Genomic DNA, 19,386 nt, shown 5'->3' with positions numbered 1-19,386 from the left:
CAGAGCCAGGAGTAAGCCCCGAGAACAGCCAGGTGTACCCCTAAATCCAAACAAACAGAAACAAGATTTTTTAAAAATTAGGCTATGTTGCGCTTTATCTGCTTTGTCTTCTTTGAAGAACCAAAGTGACATAAAAAATAATGAAAGATGAGAGATATACATTAAAAATCTTTAAAAAAATTTTGGGGGGGCACACAGCGCAAAACTTAGAGGTTACTCTTGGCTCTGCACTCAGGAATCACTCCTGGCAATGTTTGGGGGACCATATAGGATACCAGTGATTGAACCCTGTTTGACCACATGCAAGGCAAGAGTCTTACTTGCTGTACTATCTCCCAGCCCCAATACATTAAAAATTCTTAACAAGAGTTTATTGGATACTTAAAAGAAATGGTTAAATATAAAATTTTGTGTGATTTGAAAAGGAGAAATTCTATAATCAAAAGACAAAGTGCTTTTCTGTACCACAGCACTCCAGGCTTCTACCCCTCAGGACTTTTTTTGAATAGACTCTGTGTAAGGAGAAATAGAACCTAAACATTAGAGTTCCCTCCCTCAGGTGTAACGGTGACATTCCCATTCCTCAAGGTCAGGCTCACTTTCCACTGCCCTTTCTAAAACAGTGCCCATTATTCAATGAAGTAAAAGTGCTCACTCTTTCACTGTAAATCCCACATGCCAAAAAATGACTTGATAGTTTTGCTTCTCCATAAAAATAAATGATAAATAGTTTATGTTCAGATCACATTTGATATAAAGCATGTTACTGATTAGATTAATATATTATTAAAGTGGTTCCCTTAAATATGAGACAAGAAGAATCAAGGTACATTACGAATACCAACAGCTGAACTTGATTTCTCTTGAGAATTAAATAGATTTTTTTGTTTTTAAATACTGGGGACTAAGGACACTGGTGCTGGGAAATGTATACTGGTGGAGGGATGGGTGTTGGAACACTGCATAATTGAAACCTAATTAAAAGATCTATCTCGTAATAATTCAAAAATAAAATCTAAATGAATGAATGAATAAATAAATAAATAAATACTTTTCTTAGGTCTGGAGACATAGCGCTGGGTATAAGGTGCTTGTCTATCATACAGCTAACCAAAATTCAGTTCCCAGCAATGCATACTTCCCTCAAGAAAATAATTTTCCTCTAATCAGGCAATTTTGATTTCAATCTTTCATGATAACACAGATATCCTAGACACTGTATATTTATATTATAATTTTACCAATGTATCATAACTGCATACAGGAAAAAAATCTGTTATCCACAATCCCATGTACAAATAAAACAATTAGATTATATTTTTAGTGTAGTTTTCTATTTTTTTCTAATGTACAACACATGAGATTTTAACTATTATATATTATCTAGACTTTGTATAATAGAAAATTATTGACATATTTGGCATGTAGCCTTTATATGTTATATTTAATAGTATATTGATTTAAATAGATTAATAGATTAAGACTTGCTTTAAGGAACATTATGGAAACTATAAATTAAAAATTTAGGCTTTTTCTCGCTGCAGAGAAAGTTCTGTTTTTCTCTAAACCAGTAGTTCCTCTCTTTCTCTTCCCTTATATTCAAAGGGGTCTTTGGGGGGTCAAAATCAGTGATATTCAGGGTTTACTCCTGACTCTGCATTCAGGAATCATTCTTGATGGGCTAGGGAACAATATGGGTTGCTTAGAATCAAACAGGGGTCAGTTACACGTAAAGGAAATGCGCTACCTGCTGTACTATTGCTCCAACCCTTACCTACTTCTAAGTAAATTTCATTCAGTAAAAACTTCTTATTTCACACACACAAAACACAAACACACACACGCTCACACAGAGTTCTCTCTCAGATTCAACAAACGTTCATTTTCTCATACTTTGAAAGTTCTTTTTGGTTATTCAGAAGCTCAAATTAAATTAAAAATTATTATTTTACTTGAAACAATATTAGTTATTTTTTTTACCAAATGAGGACCTGTATTGTCAGCATGATATGCACATTTTGTGTATCAAAAACTTTTGTTAAAACTATGACTTTAAATACCAATGCTATTGTTAATAGTTATAGTATAACTATTACAAATAATAGAATAATCTTTTTAAATGCAATATCTAATCTATTACACTTTTTTGCAAATTTAATTGGCCTCTCTATGCATTCTAAATGGACTATTAATACAAAAGTCATTTAAGAAGTAAATTTATGAACTAAAGAACAAAGAACCATTTTTTCTATTTTGGTATTATACTAACTAAAATATCTATTTAATAAATAAGGAGAATGAAAAAATTCTTCAATTGCTTTTGTGGCCAGTAGGATTATTGAATAAAATATCTCAGGTTATGTTTTTAATTAAAAAAGGGTGAGATCTTCTTCACAATTATCTCATTCAATTTTTAAAACCTCTCATATTCTGTTGCTCTCTTCCTTTACATTCCAAACTAAATTCAGGTCTTTTCTTGGAGTAATTACTGAGCGCAGAGCCAGAAGTAATCTCTGAATATCAGCAGGTATGATCCAAGCACTCACTCCAAAATAAATGCAGTTCATTAAGACCTTTAAATGTCAATCATCAATATCTTTCTACTTTAATGTAAATCAAAAAGTGTCTCTTGTCTACTTAAAAATTTCCCTATAATTGTTGTATCTGTATGTGGGCCACATACTTCTGTGGATGACAAAGACACTAGTGTCAAAGCTGCCTGCGGAGAATTTAAATATGGTTTTGGTACAAAGTTAAGAGTGAGAAATGAAGCACATCTTCATCAGTATAGTACTGTATAGCATGAAATTTTAATTTATTAATTGAAACCAGATCAATAAATACAAAATGTAGCATCCCACCGGGAAACTGTGAATCGTCATTTATATTGGTACTCATGTGGTATGTAATTAAGTGCCCACCATGTGTTGGCAACATTGCTGGTAATAGTATACATCATCACAAGCCATCAGAATAAAATAAGAACATGCAAAATACTCACATCAACAATCAGAAAATCTAACCAGCACCAGGCATTGGTAAAATATACTTGAAAACCATATGCAACCCACTTTAGAAGCATTTCCAGAATAAATATGTAAGTGAAAACTTTATCAGCATATTCTAACATGGTCTTAATGGTTTTTCGCTGCTCAATATATATATCTTCAAAGGCCTATAAATAAAAAAATTTTCTAGTTAATTTAAATGTCAAAATTATTTTCTTGTATATAATTGTAAACTAACCAAACCAGAAATATACATCAAAAATACCCTCATCAGGCTTCTTTTCAGATGCCTACAATTGGAAGACTATTTCCCAGAGCTACCTTTTGTTTTATAATTATCTCTACTAAAGGTAAAGGTAAAGGTCCTCCCGCTGATCGTCGATTTGCTCGAGCGGGCCCAGTAACGTCTCCATTGGAGACTTTGTTGTTACTGTGTCTAGCATATCGAAGACTGCTCGGTAGCTTGCCGGGCTCTCCGAGAGGGGCGGAGGAATCGAACTCGGGTCGGCCATGTTGACCGCTTGTAAGGCGAACGCCCTACCCACTGTGCTATCGCTCCAGCCCAATAATGGTTAATATTTTGGTCATAGGATAAGATTTAAATCTTTTAAAAAAAAGTTTTAGGTTATCCTAAAAGAGTTAAAAAATTTAAGAGATTATTGGCTGCTGTATTTCTTCTTTCTTTTTTTTTTTTTATAAACTATCATCTTTAATGCACTTCTGGCTGCTTTTCTTTAGACCAGAAGGCAGAATGTCATCTAAGATTAGATCTGCTTTATTCAATGTGCAGTAACTGTAATATACGTTCTCAGTAATAAAACATAAGGTGTAAAGCAAGGAGACCCGTAACCAAGACAGAGGAATGAACTGTTGTCTCAGGCTCCCCTTCCCTTCTTTCAGAGTCTGGTAACATATACAGATATGTATTTGGGAGCTTGCTATGCCAACCTTTTGCAAAGCTCTTCAGAAAAGGCGAAAAAGCTCACTATGAAGTGTACAACATTTGTGAATAAACATATCACCTATCTAACTTGATCCTTGTATGAGAAAGCTATTAGTGAAATGTGGTAGGCTGGATTGAGAGCCAAGGAAACTTTTTGTTTTATTTTTATTAAGTAAATGGGCATCTAGATTTGTAATCAGGATTTGGCATAAGGGTTCAAGTCATCATAACTCAATTTATAGTGAAAACTAGAAACACATCAGAAGCTAGCTATTGTGGCAGTAAGCTGTTGCATTGTAGTGTGATTTGACTGGGAGTAACAAACCAATCATTGACTATGGTAAAGTTATTAGTAATTTATGGACTTTAATTCCTTGTCTTCTTGACATTAAATGTGGGACTGATTGTTTATAGTCTGAGTACATGGCAAGATGTGTGATTCTTAACCAAATCAGAGGTGAGTTAAAGCCCTTCAGACATGATGACATAACCTTGCTACTGAAATAAACTTATGGCACACTCTAGTGAGCAATTGAAACAATGAACACAAACAAGAAATTCAACCATATATATCTTATCAAAGAAAATGCAGGTCACAATGTTTTAGTGTTTTAATGGTACTTTGACCAAATATACTTTTCTATTGAATAAACTCAGTTTTAAATTAAGTTTGCAATGCTTTCACTTTGCTATTTTCAAGGTCTACTATTTTCTATTTACTGTGGTTGGCTCTTGTGAATGAGCCTGAATAAGATCGGTGAATTCCCTGCAAAACGGAGTATGTTAAACATTATACATTTATGTAATACTCCTATATTATGTCCATATAGTAATTCTTAAGAAGGACTAGCTCTGTTGACTGAAAGTTATCAGAGATTTTTCTTTAAATATTAGAAGAAACCATATTAATATATAGCTGATTCTAGAATTAAAAATTTAATGTTAGACTTAGACCTATTCCAGAACAAGTAACTTTATTGAGCCTCTAGATGGTGCTAGAAAACATGAGATTTCTCATCCACTTATCATATTGCAAATCCATATTTATTGAATTCATTCAAGGCAATGGAAGGGGTTTCAGGTAAAGATAAATCGCAGATCAAAAGTCACCTACCAGTGCCCCACTGCTGAGCAGAATCATGAAAACAATGAAGGTTTCAAACCAGTTGTGTTCCACTATCTTATAACAAGTTTTTCTCAGGTTCCACCAGAGTTTACCTTTGCCTTCTTCTATACTTATCTGGCAACACTTGAATTTCCGTACACAGTCTAAAATAGGCCAGAAGAGAAGATAGAGGAATTACTCTTTAACTATCATTGCATTGGTGGGACATCTGTCTAAATTACTACCTGGTTGCAAATATTTTGATGTGAAAGAAAGGCAAGAACAAGATTGATACAAGGGGGAAGGATGGCATGACTTTAACACTGAATTTTTCTTGCAATTTTCTTTTATTACAGGGAGAAGTCCAGCCAGTGTTAGAGAATGTAATAAAAGAGGCCTTTAGCTGAGTTGTCCCAGTTACTTCATCCAAGATCTCAGATTTGGGAGAGAAGTTATCCAAGATCAGCAAAATCATCAAGTTACTCACAGCCATATGAGAAAATATGTTTATCGCATGCAAAAAAGTTTTAGATAATTGGATTCAGTGCATTATTGTCCAAGAGAGAACAGATCCATATCTCAAAAAATATAATCTTAGTTTTCTTTAAAAAATCCTTAGTTAATTACTATATTGGCGTGATGTCACATACTACGTAATTCTTTCCTTTTTTTTATTTCAATAGCTATTATTTTAGTATTCAGAACTAATGCCAGAAAAAATGACCTTGTACTAAGCCATGCTTACAGAGAATTTTATTTAATTGTTATTTTCACTTACTTATATGAAGTTTTTAAGGGTACACCTGGTAGTGCTCAGGTATTACTCCTTTTGCTGTACTTAGTGTTCCTCCCCAGCCATGCTAGGGGGACTTAGCAGTGCTGAGGACTAAAGTTGGGCCTACAACCTTCAAAGCATGCACTCTAGCCTTTAGAGCTATTGAGATATTTCCCTGATACCTATTAAAGCCTAATGATGATCTTCACAGACCATTGAATGATAAAGTACTACTTTGGTTTTTAAACTACTTTCTTCTATCTGGGCAGAGAATTTGATCCTTAGCTCCATATGGTTCCACAAGAACTACCAGGAGCAGAGACCCTGAACACTGAAGTGGGAGTAGTTCTGACCTCCACGCTACTGCCGGTCGTAGACTCAAAAAACAAAGACTACTTTTTAAAATTATTGAGAAATATGTATAATTTGGTTTTCACACTCATCAATTATTCCATTTTTCGATGGGGAGGAAGCAATTTGGAGCACACCCAGTGATGGTCAGGGCTTATATCTCCATTTCTGGGTCACTCTTAAGTGTTAAGAAGACCAGGTTGTGCCAGGGATCAAACGGGGGTCAGCTGCCTGCAAAGCAAGTACTATAGGTCCTGTACTAACTCTCCATCCCCTTAATATTTGTAAAGGCTACAAATCCAGAAAAAAAATTGTAGCATTCATTTTTATTAATTTTATTTATTTGGTATTTGTTTATTTGCCACACTGATGATGTTCAAGATTTACACCTGGCTCTGAGCTCAGGGATCACTTTTGAGAGGCTCAAGGAGGCATAAGTGGTGCTTGGGATTGAGCGCCGATCAGCAGTGTGTGAGGCAAGCTCTCTCCATTCTGTCCCTAAGTATCAGCGTTTATTAAAGTTAATACGATTCAAAAAATAAGAATATATGAATTCATATACTAAAATGTACCTTAAAAACGTTTTGCAATGATATTTAAAAAGTAAATAAACAGAGAAATATATGACTATTGGTTGGGCATAGACAGAAATGATTAAGACACAAAGGGTGAAAGGTGCAGCCGGAGAGAGAGTGCAGCTGGTAAGGCTTCAGCTTTGCACGTGATGCACCAGCTCCATCAGTGGCATCCGGTATGACCCCCGGAGTATTGCCGGGAGTAATCCCTGAGCGAAGAGCCCGGTATAACCTTTGAGCATTGCCAGGTGTGGCCCCCCAAAACAACAACAACAACAACAAAGAAACAGAAGGCAAGAGAGAATAGATGGAAAGATGTAAGAATCTAATGAGCGTAGGTGTTTCAGGTACCTTCTGTAAAGCAGGCTTCAGGCTCAAGGGATTCTTCGGGTTCAGCTTCGGGCTGTTCTCCCTCAGCGGGAGCTCCTATATCAACTGTGCTGCCTTCAGATGAACTAGTAGTTGCATTTAGCTTCTGAAAATCAATTCCACAGAAAAGCTTTTAAAATATTTTCTTTTAATATAAAAAATGCAAAAGGTATGCCCTCAAGTCTTCTGTATTTCCTTGATCTGTAATTTAAAAATATCTTAAACATAGTGACAGTCCGCTTTAGTAGAGGCAGGAGGTCACAAAGTTAGATACCTCACCATAGCATTGTTTTCTCTAAAAGTATGCTACTAATAACTTAAATAATTTTGATTTAGCCCATGAACAAATTTTGAAATAATCCTGCAGAGAGCTTAAGTAAGTTGTCAGAGTCTATGGTCATATATGATATACTTTTGTAAATTAGTTTGCAAATGGTATAGATTTATTCTAAAATTGTGACCCAACCGACAAAAGCTGCACAAATGTATTTTCATGTCAAATGCAGAAAAGATATGATTAAGTGCACATAAAAAGCAACAATCTAGATTTATCCACTTTTCATTGACATGAAAACATACGCTACTTGTTATTGATTACATTCTATAGTTTTCTAATTCCGAAAGAGCCGCACATTGTTAGCTTTATAGCAAGAGCTGATATTTTGCATTCTCTCTGGCCAATGCACTCCTCTCTCTCATTGTGCATTCGGAAACTACTTGTTACTCTGGCATTCTTACCTGTCCTGTTAATGAATCTTTGACTGTTCTCTTTTCATTTAGCTTAGAGCAAATACCCCATGAGAAAATATAGTAGCATGAAGTTAATTTCAATCTTGAAATGTAAAAAACTTTAACCAAGATAGAGAGTTCACAGAATTAGTATAAATGAAGATCTCAAAATGTTCATGAAAGACACAGGACCAGGTATGAGTGCACATGGAATCAGAGTAGTTTGGTCCACAGCATTCTCAGACCTATTACAAATGTTATTACCATTAGTGCATAACATTGGACATGGCTAAGCTGGTAAGAGCTACTTCGTAAAGGGGATGAAGGAAGCATATGATCAAATGCATATTAAATTATGTTGGTATGTTCAGCTACTATAAAACAGATACTATAATCAGTATTAGACACAATGTACTCACATTTGGGTAGAGGATTTCCCTTAGAAATTCATTTCATTTTTATATAAAATATTTACATGGTATAGTAGAACTGATGAAGTCAGAATACATACATATGTAATATGAGACTGAAAATGATTCTGTATTGTGTAATTTAGCAATAGCAATGATAGCAACTTATATATTAGAAATATATGCCTTCTCAGAACTATTATGGAGGGCATTTTAATATTTGAACAAAAGAGTTAAGTTAAAAATTATAGTGATAAACTACTTGAAGGCTTTTGATTTTTTAAGTAAATCACAATACTAAAACCTTAATCATGTCATTGATGCTTGAATATATTTTAAGATAAAATATATGTGAGATTTATTATAAGTATTTTAATTTGTAAGGCTTTTTTATAATTCTTATTCTTTCCCTGATCTTAGACATTCTCACAGGAATATAGTTATGCTGATGTCCATGAATTTACTAGGAAATGAATAAAATATTTTCTTATTTCAATCTCTTTGATTTCCATTTGAGGACTAGAAAATGTTGCTCTTATATGCAGAATGTGAAACACAGCATGGTTAATCAGAAAAACTAAATTTTAGTCATATCTATCTAGCTGTGAATAGTTTACATTAAAAAGGGAGGGGCTGGAGCAATAGCACAGCAGGTAGGGCATTTGCCTTGCATGTGGCCGACCCAGGTTCGATTCCCAGCATCTCATATGGTACCCTGAGCACCGCCAGGGGTAATTCCTGAGTGCAAAGCCAGATATAACCTCTGTTCATCGCCAGGTGTGACCCAAAAAGCCAAAAATAAATAAATAAATAAATAAATAAATAAATAAATAATGGAAAACATTCCTATTGAAAAGAATGGATCATACTGCAAAAACAGAATAGAGGAAGCTTTATGTCAAGGGAACAAATATTCAGATGGAAAATTAGAGATTGCAATTAGGTTGCTCCACAGTTTCAAACTGTCATTGACAAATGGCTTCCTAGAGTTTGCATTAGCACTTGGTATGATGCAAATATTCAATAACTATTGTTTAAAAGTTGAATTAACAGCTGAACATTATAGCAAAATGAATGCTCATCCCTGACAGTGGTAAGATAGGTCACCAGACAGAATCTTGGTCAAAATATTCAAAAGTTTCCAGATGAACATTATAATATCAATAACATTTGATATTGATATTGTCAATAACATATAACATTTCTTCACAGATCACATTTTTAAAATTATTGTTAACAAACTAATGTCTTTTTAATGAGACAAAATATTTGTATATTTAAAATTTAAGCTAAAAGCTTTCAAAGAGTATTCAGAAAATTCTTTGTCTCTAGACTTGTTTCACCAGACTTAATATTTTGGAAGCAAAGAACTTGCTTTATCATTTTTGTGTCGCTTTAAACTATTACCAAACACTGTCCTCTTGTGGTTAATCGATTTTCTCAAGTGGGTCCAGTAACATCTCCATTTTGAGACTTGTTGTTACTGTGTTTGGCATATTGAATACATCATGGGTAACTTGCCAAGCTTTGCCGTATGGGCGAGATACTCTCGGTAGCTTGCCGGGCTCTCCGAGAGGGGCAAAAGAATTGAATCCTGCTCGGCCGGGCTGGATACACGTAAGGCAAACGCCCTACTGCTGTGGTATTGCTCCATCCCAATCTATTACGGGTTTGTGGTGGTGGGAAATGGGCACTGGTGGAGGGATGGGTATTTGATTATTGTATAATTGAAACTCAAGCACAAAATTTGTAAGTCTACAACTGTATGTCATGGTGTCTCACTAATAAAAAATTTAAAAAATTTTATATTTTTTGAATAAATGACCAATGTAGACTCTTTTATTCTACAACTAGCTACTTCTAAAATGCATTGTAGTATTTCTACTTTCAAGTGAATACAATATTTCCATTTTAGTGCAGAGCAAACCAAATCCTGCCAGATTCTGAACTATGTGAGTAATGGCCAGAAGCAGTTATAATTAACTTTTAAAAGCATTGTCTCAACATTAGACTCCTAATTATTCAGACCCAACATAAGTATCAAATAAACTAGTTTAATTCTGGATTCAGGAAAAATGGCACTGAATAATAATCTTGATAATGTTTTTCATTCTACATATGTAGATTCACAGATCCAATGGTGAAAGAAGCATTTTTAGAAAAGGCAGCTCATTCTTTTCTGTCTTCCTTCTTAAGTGAAACATGTATCTACCTATAACATATATCTAAACATATTTGTATAATCCATACCTGAAACATGTTAATATAGCTATTATTTTCTTGGTTTAAAAAGAATCTGAGCTGCTCATTAATTTCTAACATTAAACAATCCATTATCTATTTATAGAAGAGAGTTCCCTAGATGTTTTATCTAGAGATTCATAAATAAACTCAATCGTAATCAAATTACAATATTTATAAATATGATCTGTCAAAGATTGTGGGTTCAAGATAGTGTTTGTGACATTGTTGTTTCCCATATTTCATTACCATAAAGTTAGTATTAGTTCAAGTTATAATCTTATTCCTACAAGTATTAATATAGAGTAGAGCAAAATCTATACTAAAATATTGCACAAAATGTGCTTCAAACTTTAATTCTGAGGTGTAAGCTAGAAACTGATTTATAAAAACTTTCCTGATTAAAAACAATATGACTTTGTTAAAATCACAAAATAGGCAAAAACTATAACATAATAAAACATATAGAATTGGGAAAACATGTATAAAATCAAGTGAATCCATTTAAATATATAAAACTCTTTAAGATATCATCATAACTATGATCAAACTAAAGTACAACACAAATTCATCAATTATTGTTTCCAATTATACATCACTACTTGAAACTATTAGAACTCAAATACACAAAGTGGTAGTTTCCAGCCAGAGAGATAGTAGAGGGGGTATGGTGCTTGCTTTGCATGCAGTTGACCTGGGTTCAATTCCCGGTACCACATGTGGTCCCTGGAGCCCCTGCAAGAGTTACCCTTGAGTACAGAATCAGAAGTAAAACCTGAGCAAAGCCAGGTGTGGTAAAAAAAAACAAAAAACAATAATAACAACAACAAAAAAAACAAAAAAATAAGATAAGGAGAAAATTTAAATTAAATTTGTTTTTTTGTAAATGTTCCAAAGATTCCAAAGATTCTTTCCAAAATGTCAGATGAGAAGATCCCAAAATATGAAGTGCCTTGAACTAGAAACAGGTCTATATCTCTCAAATTCTATATTTACTCTTTGGTAAAACTTAGGTAGATTCCTTTTTTAAATTTTTGTGTTTATTATCAGGGAACAAGTGAATCAAGTGGTAATTTTTGAGAGGTCTTCCCTAGGAAAACTTTAACAAAAATACATATACTCCTCTACTGAGTAGCAATAAGATCATATTGGAGGCAGTCAATTTCTTATACTATGAATATTATTGTTAATCATTTATTTTCAGGTGGAAATATAAGTTGAACATATGTTATATTGTTCTTCATACTAAAACTGTACTGAACTCTTAAGTGCCTGGCTAAGTATAGTCATAGGAGTAAAAAGAGTGCAGAACCATATTTGGGGTAAGTGAGTTTGAGCTACATCTGTGAGTTCTCAGAGCTTATTCCTGGTTCTGAGCTCAGGAATTACTCCTGGTGGTTCTCAGGAGACCATCTAATGTGCTAGGGATGGAACCAGGGTACACTGCATGCAAGGCAAGAAGCATATCCACTGAAATATTTTTTTCTGGCCCTCCATAATCAAATTTTACTGAATGAACTAGTAAATAAATAAATATCAAAGCATGTAATTTTTTCACTTTGTATTTTTAGACACTATACTTCTAACTTTAACAACTATACCAAATGAAGTCTTCTTTGCAGAAAGTAATTTTTCTAAATAATTAATCACAACAAAAAGGAAGAGAAAACACCCTTCCTATTATATTTTCCACAGAAAATATAATTGTTTCTCTTAAATTTAAGTTCCATTTTAAATAAAATAATCAGTAATCATTTTATGTAATTTATGAAAAATTATATTTAAATCTGATCAAATAAAAGAGATTGGAATTTGAAAATGAGGGTAACTTCAAATACAGATTGAATAAAATATTTTGCATATGAATTTTTGGTATTCAAAAATGGCTTAATTAATGGCTTAATATCCTTAATTCTACAAGGATATTATTTTTATCTATTTAATCTATTGAAGAATTTCTTGGTCAAGTTGTATACAGTAATATACATGCTTACTTTGGAGTAGATTTAAAGCCAAAGTGACACATTAATACCAAAAAAAGAATTTCTGACGCTCTTTTGTTATAAAGGAAGATATGAAATCAGAGGTATCATTATTCTTATGCTACATTATTCAGAAATTATTTTTGTGTTTATAATTGATTTATTACAAAGTTTTCTATACCTTAAATTGTGGGAATTTTTTTTTATTGAGTCTTCTTTTTTTTATTATTAGTGAAACACCATGAGGTAAAATTGTAGGACTTTTAACATTTCTCCTAGAATGGCAAGAAATAATGAATAGGGTTTGTCTACCTCTCAGTAGACAAAGATTGTGAATAAAAACATATGTTTGGTTATTTTCTTCTTAAATGTTGAATATTTAGTGTCCTTTTCATTCTTAATTACCGTTACACTGAAAACTTCCTCATCAAGGATAAAATCACAGGTGTTTTTGTACTGAACTTATCCTACTATCGCTTATCCAGATTTCCTGCTCAACTTTTCCCCCTTTGCACCTCTTGTATGGAAATGTAGTATACTTCTTTGGGGAACTAGAAGAGATTTAGAGACATATTTAATGTGTAATTAAATCATCAAATCTCCCCCTCTAGTGGCAGCTCTCTCTCTCTCCAACTTTCAAAACAAAACCAAACAAACAAAATAAAACTTGAGAAAGATTTTCTGTGCTTGATCTCCAAGCCTGTGCTCTTCCTTGAAAATATTTCTTGCTTGTCTCTTTACTTGCTTATGGAGAAACCCTGTTCTCTTTTCCACACAGTTCTCTTCTTTCTCTCTTCTCACATCTTTCTAAACAAGTGCCTTGCTTCATTAGAAAAATAAAAATAAACAAACAAACCAAAAGCAGCTCTCTGGGGATAAGAAAACAAAAACTGGCCTAAGGTGCTTTGTATTGATAACGTTCCCAGTCACCTGCCTGGACAGAGTTGGCCAGAGAGACTGTGATAGAGCTCTCCTGGAACTGCAGTCACCTTTGTTCTCATTGCCATATGAGAATACACACTGTTTTCTCCACTGTTTTCTATGCTTGTGATGTTTAAGTATGCTAACTGTATATTCCTCAATTCCTTATGTCCACTTTACCTGCACATAGATGTGATTTTTCTTGGAAATCTCAAGAGATAATGCCACCCTAATTCTATTGAACATAAAATTAACTCTTTTTTCTTTCTTTGAACCATACTTGACAGCCTGTGCGGGAGAAATATGCCTCCCAACTTAAATTTTGTTATTGCAATAAAGGTTCTCTTTTCTATTTTGTCATTTGTGTAAATTTGGAATGACAAAGGAAATTGGAAAATGTGATAATATGAGAGTAAGAATAAATGAAGTGAGCTCAATCACTTCATATTGTGTCTTCATTAATTTTATTCTAGCTATAGTTCTTAGGTGCAACAGGATATCAGATTATTACCCTCTCTACTTACCTCTCTGTGTGGAAAGTGGGAGATTCAGAAAATATGGAAACTAATTTAGTCTCTTTCTAAGCAACTTGGAAACACAAACTATTATCCCAAAGAGTCAAATTCCACACTTTTCACTTTCCTGAATAATTAATATACAATAGAAAAAAAATAATTCTAGTTCCTGTGAATACATGCTATGGTTACCTGCGTTCAGCTATGAACAGTTAGACAACTTGTGTCCCCCTTTTATGCCACTCCTCCAGTATATTACATTATCTTATGTGAATTAGAGAGGAGTTAATAAATATTGCTTGCAAAATATGAAAGAATGTCCCAGAAATGACATCTTTATTGTTCCTTTCAGAAAACCAAATATGCCTATGTCAAAGTTTTACTGTTGTAATAATAGAAATGAAGAAACTACATCAAAAGAAAAAAACTAATAAACATCTCTTTAAAAAATAATTAAACTGAATCAAGCAATGAGCAAGGAACAATTTTAACAATGGGAAAACTAACGATTCACCAAACCAAGGCCACTGAACAGTACTAGTGATTATACTCATTGCTACACTCACGTGACAAAAGGAGGTTCCCTTTTAAAAAATCTCAGAAAAGCAGTAACTTACAAAGGTTCAATTTTCTATATGAACTTCATAGGGCATACTATATTTAAATAATGTTCTTCACAAGAAAGTTTTGTGGTAGATCTGAATGAAATAGATGAGTGACAGAAACAAAGAATAGAGGAGCAACAGGAAGAGGTGGATTTCAGATCTCTTAATGGTCATTCATAAGTCTGTCGATATTTATGAATGGTTTTGTTCACAAAATAACCTTTAAGTCTTAAGAGATTTAAAAAGCTCAGTATCAGTGAAATCTCTAAAAGAATGAAATTCTAAGTGCACAAACACCTTTGGTAAATGGCTGGTAGAGTGATGCCTTTATTTCTAAACTGAGCAGCTTGCAGTTAACAGTACTTTCAGTTCATTTACATTATTATTCCACTAAAACACCCTTTAAAATGTTTGTAAATGAATAAAAGTTTGCTTTAATTTACAGATTAGTCTTCATAAAAACAATATATCACTGAATTAAAAAACATTACCAAGCATAGTTTTGGGAGAAAAAAAGAAGGAAGGGTGGGTTGGGTACTTTTCTGCAAGAATTTTTCAAAAAGCCTTCTAGACTTGTCCTTTAAGATCTTAGCATGTTAAAAATTCTGTAATATTAAATGGAAATTAAATAATTCAGAAACACATGCACTTTTACTTTTAACTTTATATAATTTTATTAAAAACTATGTAAGGAAATAGCAGCTAAATATTTTAAATTAATGTTGCCAGACTTGCCTGACCATGCTTTATATGACTCAGCGTAAGAGCAGCTATGCATGTTTTCAGTTTACTGCCAATGGAAGGGCAAGGAATGTAGCTGAGTAACATGCAGGCCAGTCAAAATTCATCAAGAAATTGATTATATTTATATATATATATATATATATACAACTTGCTTAGGTAACCTGGGTAAAAGTGGTGGCACGAGCCTCTGGCTGGTTAAAAACACCAGAGTTGCATTCTTGATGGCTCCAGCTTGGTTTTTACCCCTGTGAGAAGTAAGAATGGTAAGTAATGAAGGTCACTAGACTGAACTAGTCATTTTAGTTTGAGAAACAATCATTAAAGCATGGGTGGAATGTTATTAAAACTCAAAAAAAAAAAGTATTCAAAGCCACACAGTAGGAAAGGAATAGCATAAGAATATACTTGATTATGACATGAATTTCAAAGGATGTAATCTAGAGCAGTGTTTCTCAACCAAAGTCTAGTTGGCCCCCAGTAGGACATCAGTGGGCTCCTAGGATATTCCAAGGGGCCACAAATGAAAATCACATTATATGGGGTGATGGCAAGATATAGGAGGGCAACCAGTAGGAGGTAGGGGAGGGTCACAGGAGGGATCTTTACAAGGAACCCATAGTTGGAAATGGCTAAGAAATACTGCTCTAAATTATTTAGAAAATTATTAAAGCCTACATAATAATTTGGTAATGATAAAGACATAAAAGAGAATTTCGTTTAGACAGTTAAACCACCTCTGTCTCCATTTGATTAGAATTTCCCTATAAAAAAAGGAATATGTTAGGCATTCTAAAACTTTTGAAACAATTTACTTTCTTCTTTAATATTTTTATATAATTAAAAAACATCATTTATGAAAAATATGCAATTTATTACACGTGTGATAATTATTAGTACCATTCCACCAGTTAAGAAAACAAATAACTAAAAGACATAAAGCTAAATATTTGTTGAGAGTATTTAGAATTAATGGGTAACTTTTTTAATTGTCTTATTTTTTTCCGTAGAGAAAGCAAGATACAAAATAATAAAAACCTGAACATATTCTTTCTAGAATATTGTTCAAGTTCATGGTTAATTTAGAAAAGTTGATAAAAGCAAAACTGAAAATTTTTCCAAATAATAACTTATAATAACCATGTAATTATCTCAGTGGAAGGAAAGTATTAAAAAAAACCTTTACAGCTTAATCCTAAAATAATAATGCCTATTTTCAAATAACAGATTGATTCTGTGCCTCTAATTTCAAAACACTAACTTAACGTATATTATTTTAGAATATTTAGATAGAAAGCAAGTGAAAAAGTTTTATTGTATCAAGAGAAACTGAGATCAGAATTAAAATTTTCCTACTCTAAATCCCACCTTACTGGATGTTCCTCTTGTGTCAAATATTATAGTCTGAGATAGAATAAATCACAGATGTTTGGGAGAAGTCAGAAGCTTTAAAATGTCTTAAAGTCAAGACCAGATGTCAGGTTAATAACACCTTGAAAGGTGCTCAGCTAGCAAAACTTTGAACTAACTGGTAGAGTTATACACAATTCACTCTTATGAAGCTCTGAAACAAAACATATATAAAAATAGAAATGGACATCTCTCATTATAGGGAAAATATTTACTATTAGGAATAATGTCAAAATAATGAGAGGAAATCTAGAGTAAAATTTAATAAACCAATTCTATTTTCTCAATGTTGAATTCAATTTCTAATGACATACAATGCCAGAAGCTAGTACCATCTTTAAAATACTACCCAGAGAACTCTTTGCATCCAGAATTTATTAATCAAATATTGAGATTTTTTAAAATTAAAAATAATGCTCTATTAATAAACACTGTAGTTCAACTAGCTCCATTTTTGTTTGTTTGCTGCTTCTGGGCTAACCCAGAAGTGCTCGACTTACTCCTGGCTCTGAGCTCTGGTTTCAGGGACCATACTGGGTATTGAGGGTCAAACCCAAGTCAGACAAGCATCTAGCCCACTCTACTATCTCTCTGTCCATTCGGATTATAGTTACTCTTTGTCCTAGGCTATAAGATTTTATACAGTTCTCTAAATCTCATAAATAATTTTGTGAAACTAGTAGTTACATATTAATTAATTTATTAACTTAATACTATTTATTAAATGCTATTTATTAATTTAATACTATTTTAATTTTAAATACTATTATTAAATGCTATTTATTAATTTAATACTAATTTAATTTTTAAAATAAATTTTATATTTAATAATTACTTCATCTTATTTACTGTATTAGAACATTATTTTATACACAAGAAAAATGGAAATATAGTCTTTAATAATTTTATGCTATAAATAGAAATATTATATAAAATATCTAAGATTTACTTCTTAGAAAAGTATTTTCACTCACAATTACATTAATTGATCTCTAATTAATGTGATTTTGCTTCACAGCTTAAATTTTATCCTTCAGTTCCTCAAACTCCCCCAAACAGTCCTCCTAGGAGCCAAAAATAGAGGCCCTTATCTTCACTGTCAATCAATTTAAATGACAGGAGAGTTTAAATCTTTGATTTGAGCTGTTATTTTTATTTTTTTTTAAAGTAAGCTTGAATGTCCTGCTATCTGTTCTTCATTTTTGAAAAGTTAAACAATTAGACACTAAAGAGTCTAATGCTCTGTGCTTACTAATCTACAAACAAACCAATATATTTATTCTGGTATTATACCCTTCTGGCAAGTCAAAGCTTTAAACTACCAATACTCATACATTGTTGATCAATTTACAATTTCACATTTTATAACATATTAAGATTGTTTAGATAAGGCCATGAAATGCTAATTATATTTTTGACCTAATTCACCTCAATCTCTTCCTTAAAAATGATTCCTCGGGAAATCTGAAAGTTTATACAGACCAAGTACATAGCCAGATCATGTTTCCATGAGTAAATATCCCTGTGCAACTATTTAAAATCATACTTTTGAAATATAATTTTAGTAGTGGTAGCAGTCAACTGTGTTCTGGTGATGCTGTGCCTAGCAGTGCAGGCTGAAGGATCACTGCATGAGGCAGAGGTGCCCAGCATTCACTAGTCAGCATTGCTGTGTACCAGTGATCTTACCCTGGATCTTACATTTGCATGTGCTTTACCACTTGAGTTATCATCCCAGGCCCTAAGATCACATTTTATAAGATATTTCATGAAAACTAGCAGCAAGATAAAATTGGAACAAAACCCTCTTCAGATATTTTTTTCGTATATTTAATAAAACAAAAATTTGCCATGTTTGGAGAATTTTAAGGAAGAAATTGTACAACAGTCAGTCACATTTTGCTATTCAAAATTAGTGTTAAATACATTAAAAATACATTAAAGTATTCATGTTAACATTATTATAAGTAATAATAGTTATTTTAAATTATGAATAAGTATATTATTTGTAATATTTTAATCTTTCACCAAATTATCTGTGCAAATTTTGCTATAAAATATATTCCTTAGATAATTTCTATTTTCTTACCAAACTAAATCATGATTTTCAAAATAATGTAAGTTTTAAAGTTGCAAATTATATAAAACCAACATGATTTTCATATTTAAAAATTCCTACCTCTTTGCTTTCCTCCATATCTGACTCACTGCTGAATTCTTCTGTGTTTAAATTTTCAAAGTCAGATTCTCCAACAGCAATTGGTACGGTCACAGTAAGGCTGGGGTTATTTATAAATGACATGTAATCACTTTCATCCACGACATATTTTTCTACACTGCTGCCTATACCACTAGTTGTTCCATTTCCATCTTTGAGATAATTGAGGTCTTTGCCTATTTCTATAGTAGTGTGGTTGGAAATACAGCTGTCTTTTTTGTTATTTAGATCTTCAAGAGGTTTAATTTCATCTAGAGCTTTTTGCTTTCTAACAAATGCTTTTTGAATAAATTCACGTAATTTCCTTTTAACATAATCTATTCCTCTCTGCATCCTTCCCACAGCAATCTGGAGATTGTTCATTTCATTATCATCATCAGTGGCAGCAAGATTGTCAGAACTGAATGAACTCAAGAGCAAGGCCAGGAAAAGGTTCAGAACCTAAAACACAAAGGGAAAATAGGTGATGAAACATTCTTTTATTTCAA

At 32.7% G+C, this 19,386-nt stretch overlaps 1 protein-coding gene across 1 annotated transcript in view; it reads right to left on the bottom strand.

The window, feature by feature from the left end:
- LOC130019774 (sodium channel protein type 2 subunit alpha) overlaps nucleotides 1-19,386 on the bottom strand; it is a 93,363-nt gene that overhangs the window by 15,387 nt on the left and 58,590 nt on the right. Inside the window, exons 17-20 of the mRNA XM_056110419.1 lie at nucleotides 18,860-19,339; nucleotides 7,109-7,232; nucleotides 5,066-5,220; nucleotides 3,002-3,175 (exon numbers count right to left, since the gene is read on the bottom strand). Coding sequence (XP_055966394.1) covers nucleotides 3,002-3,175; nucleotides 5,066-5,220; nucleotides 7,109-7,232; nucleotides 18,860-19,339 — 933 coding nt within the window. The remainder of the gene's footprint in view (nucleotides 1-3,001; nucleotides 3,176-5,065; nucleotides 5,221-7,108; nucleotides 7,233-18,859; nucleotides 19,340-19,386) is intronic.

The sequence above is a fragment of the Sorex fumeus genome, unplaced genomic scaffold (genome assembly GCF_029834395.1).
Source record: "Sorex fumeus unplaced genomic scaffold, SorFum_2.1 ptg000009l, whole genome shotgun sequence".
In the NCBI taxonomy this organism is placed as follows: Eukaryota; Metazoa; Chordata; class Mammalia; order Eulipotyphla; family Soricidae; genus Sorex; species Sorex fumeus.
The sequence above is the reverse complement of the archived record's forward strand: the minus strand, read 5'-3'. Positions and strand labels throughout refer to the sequence as shown.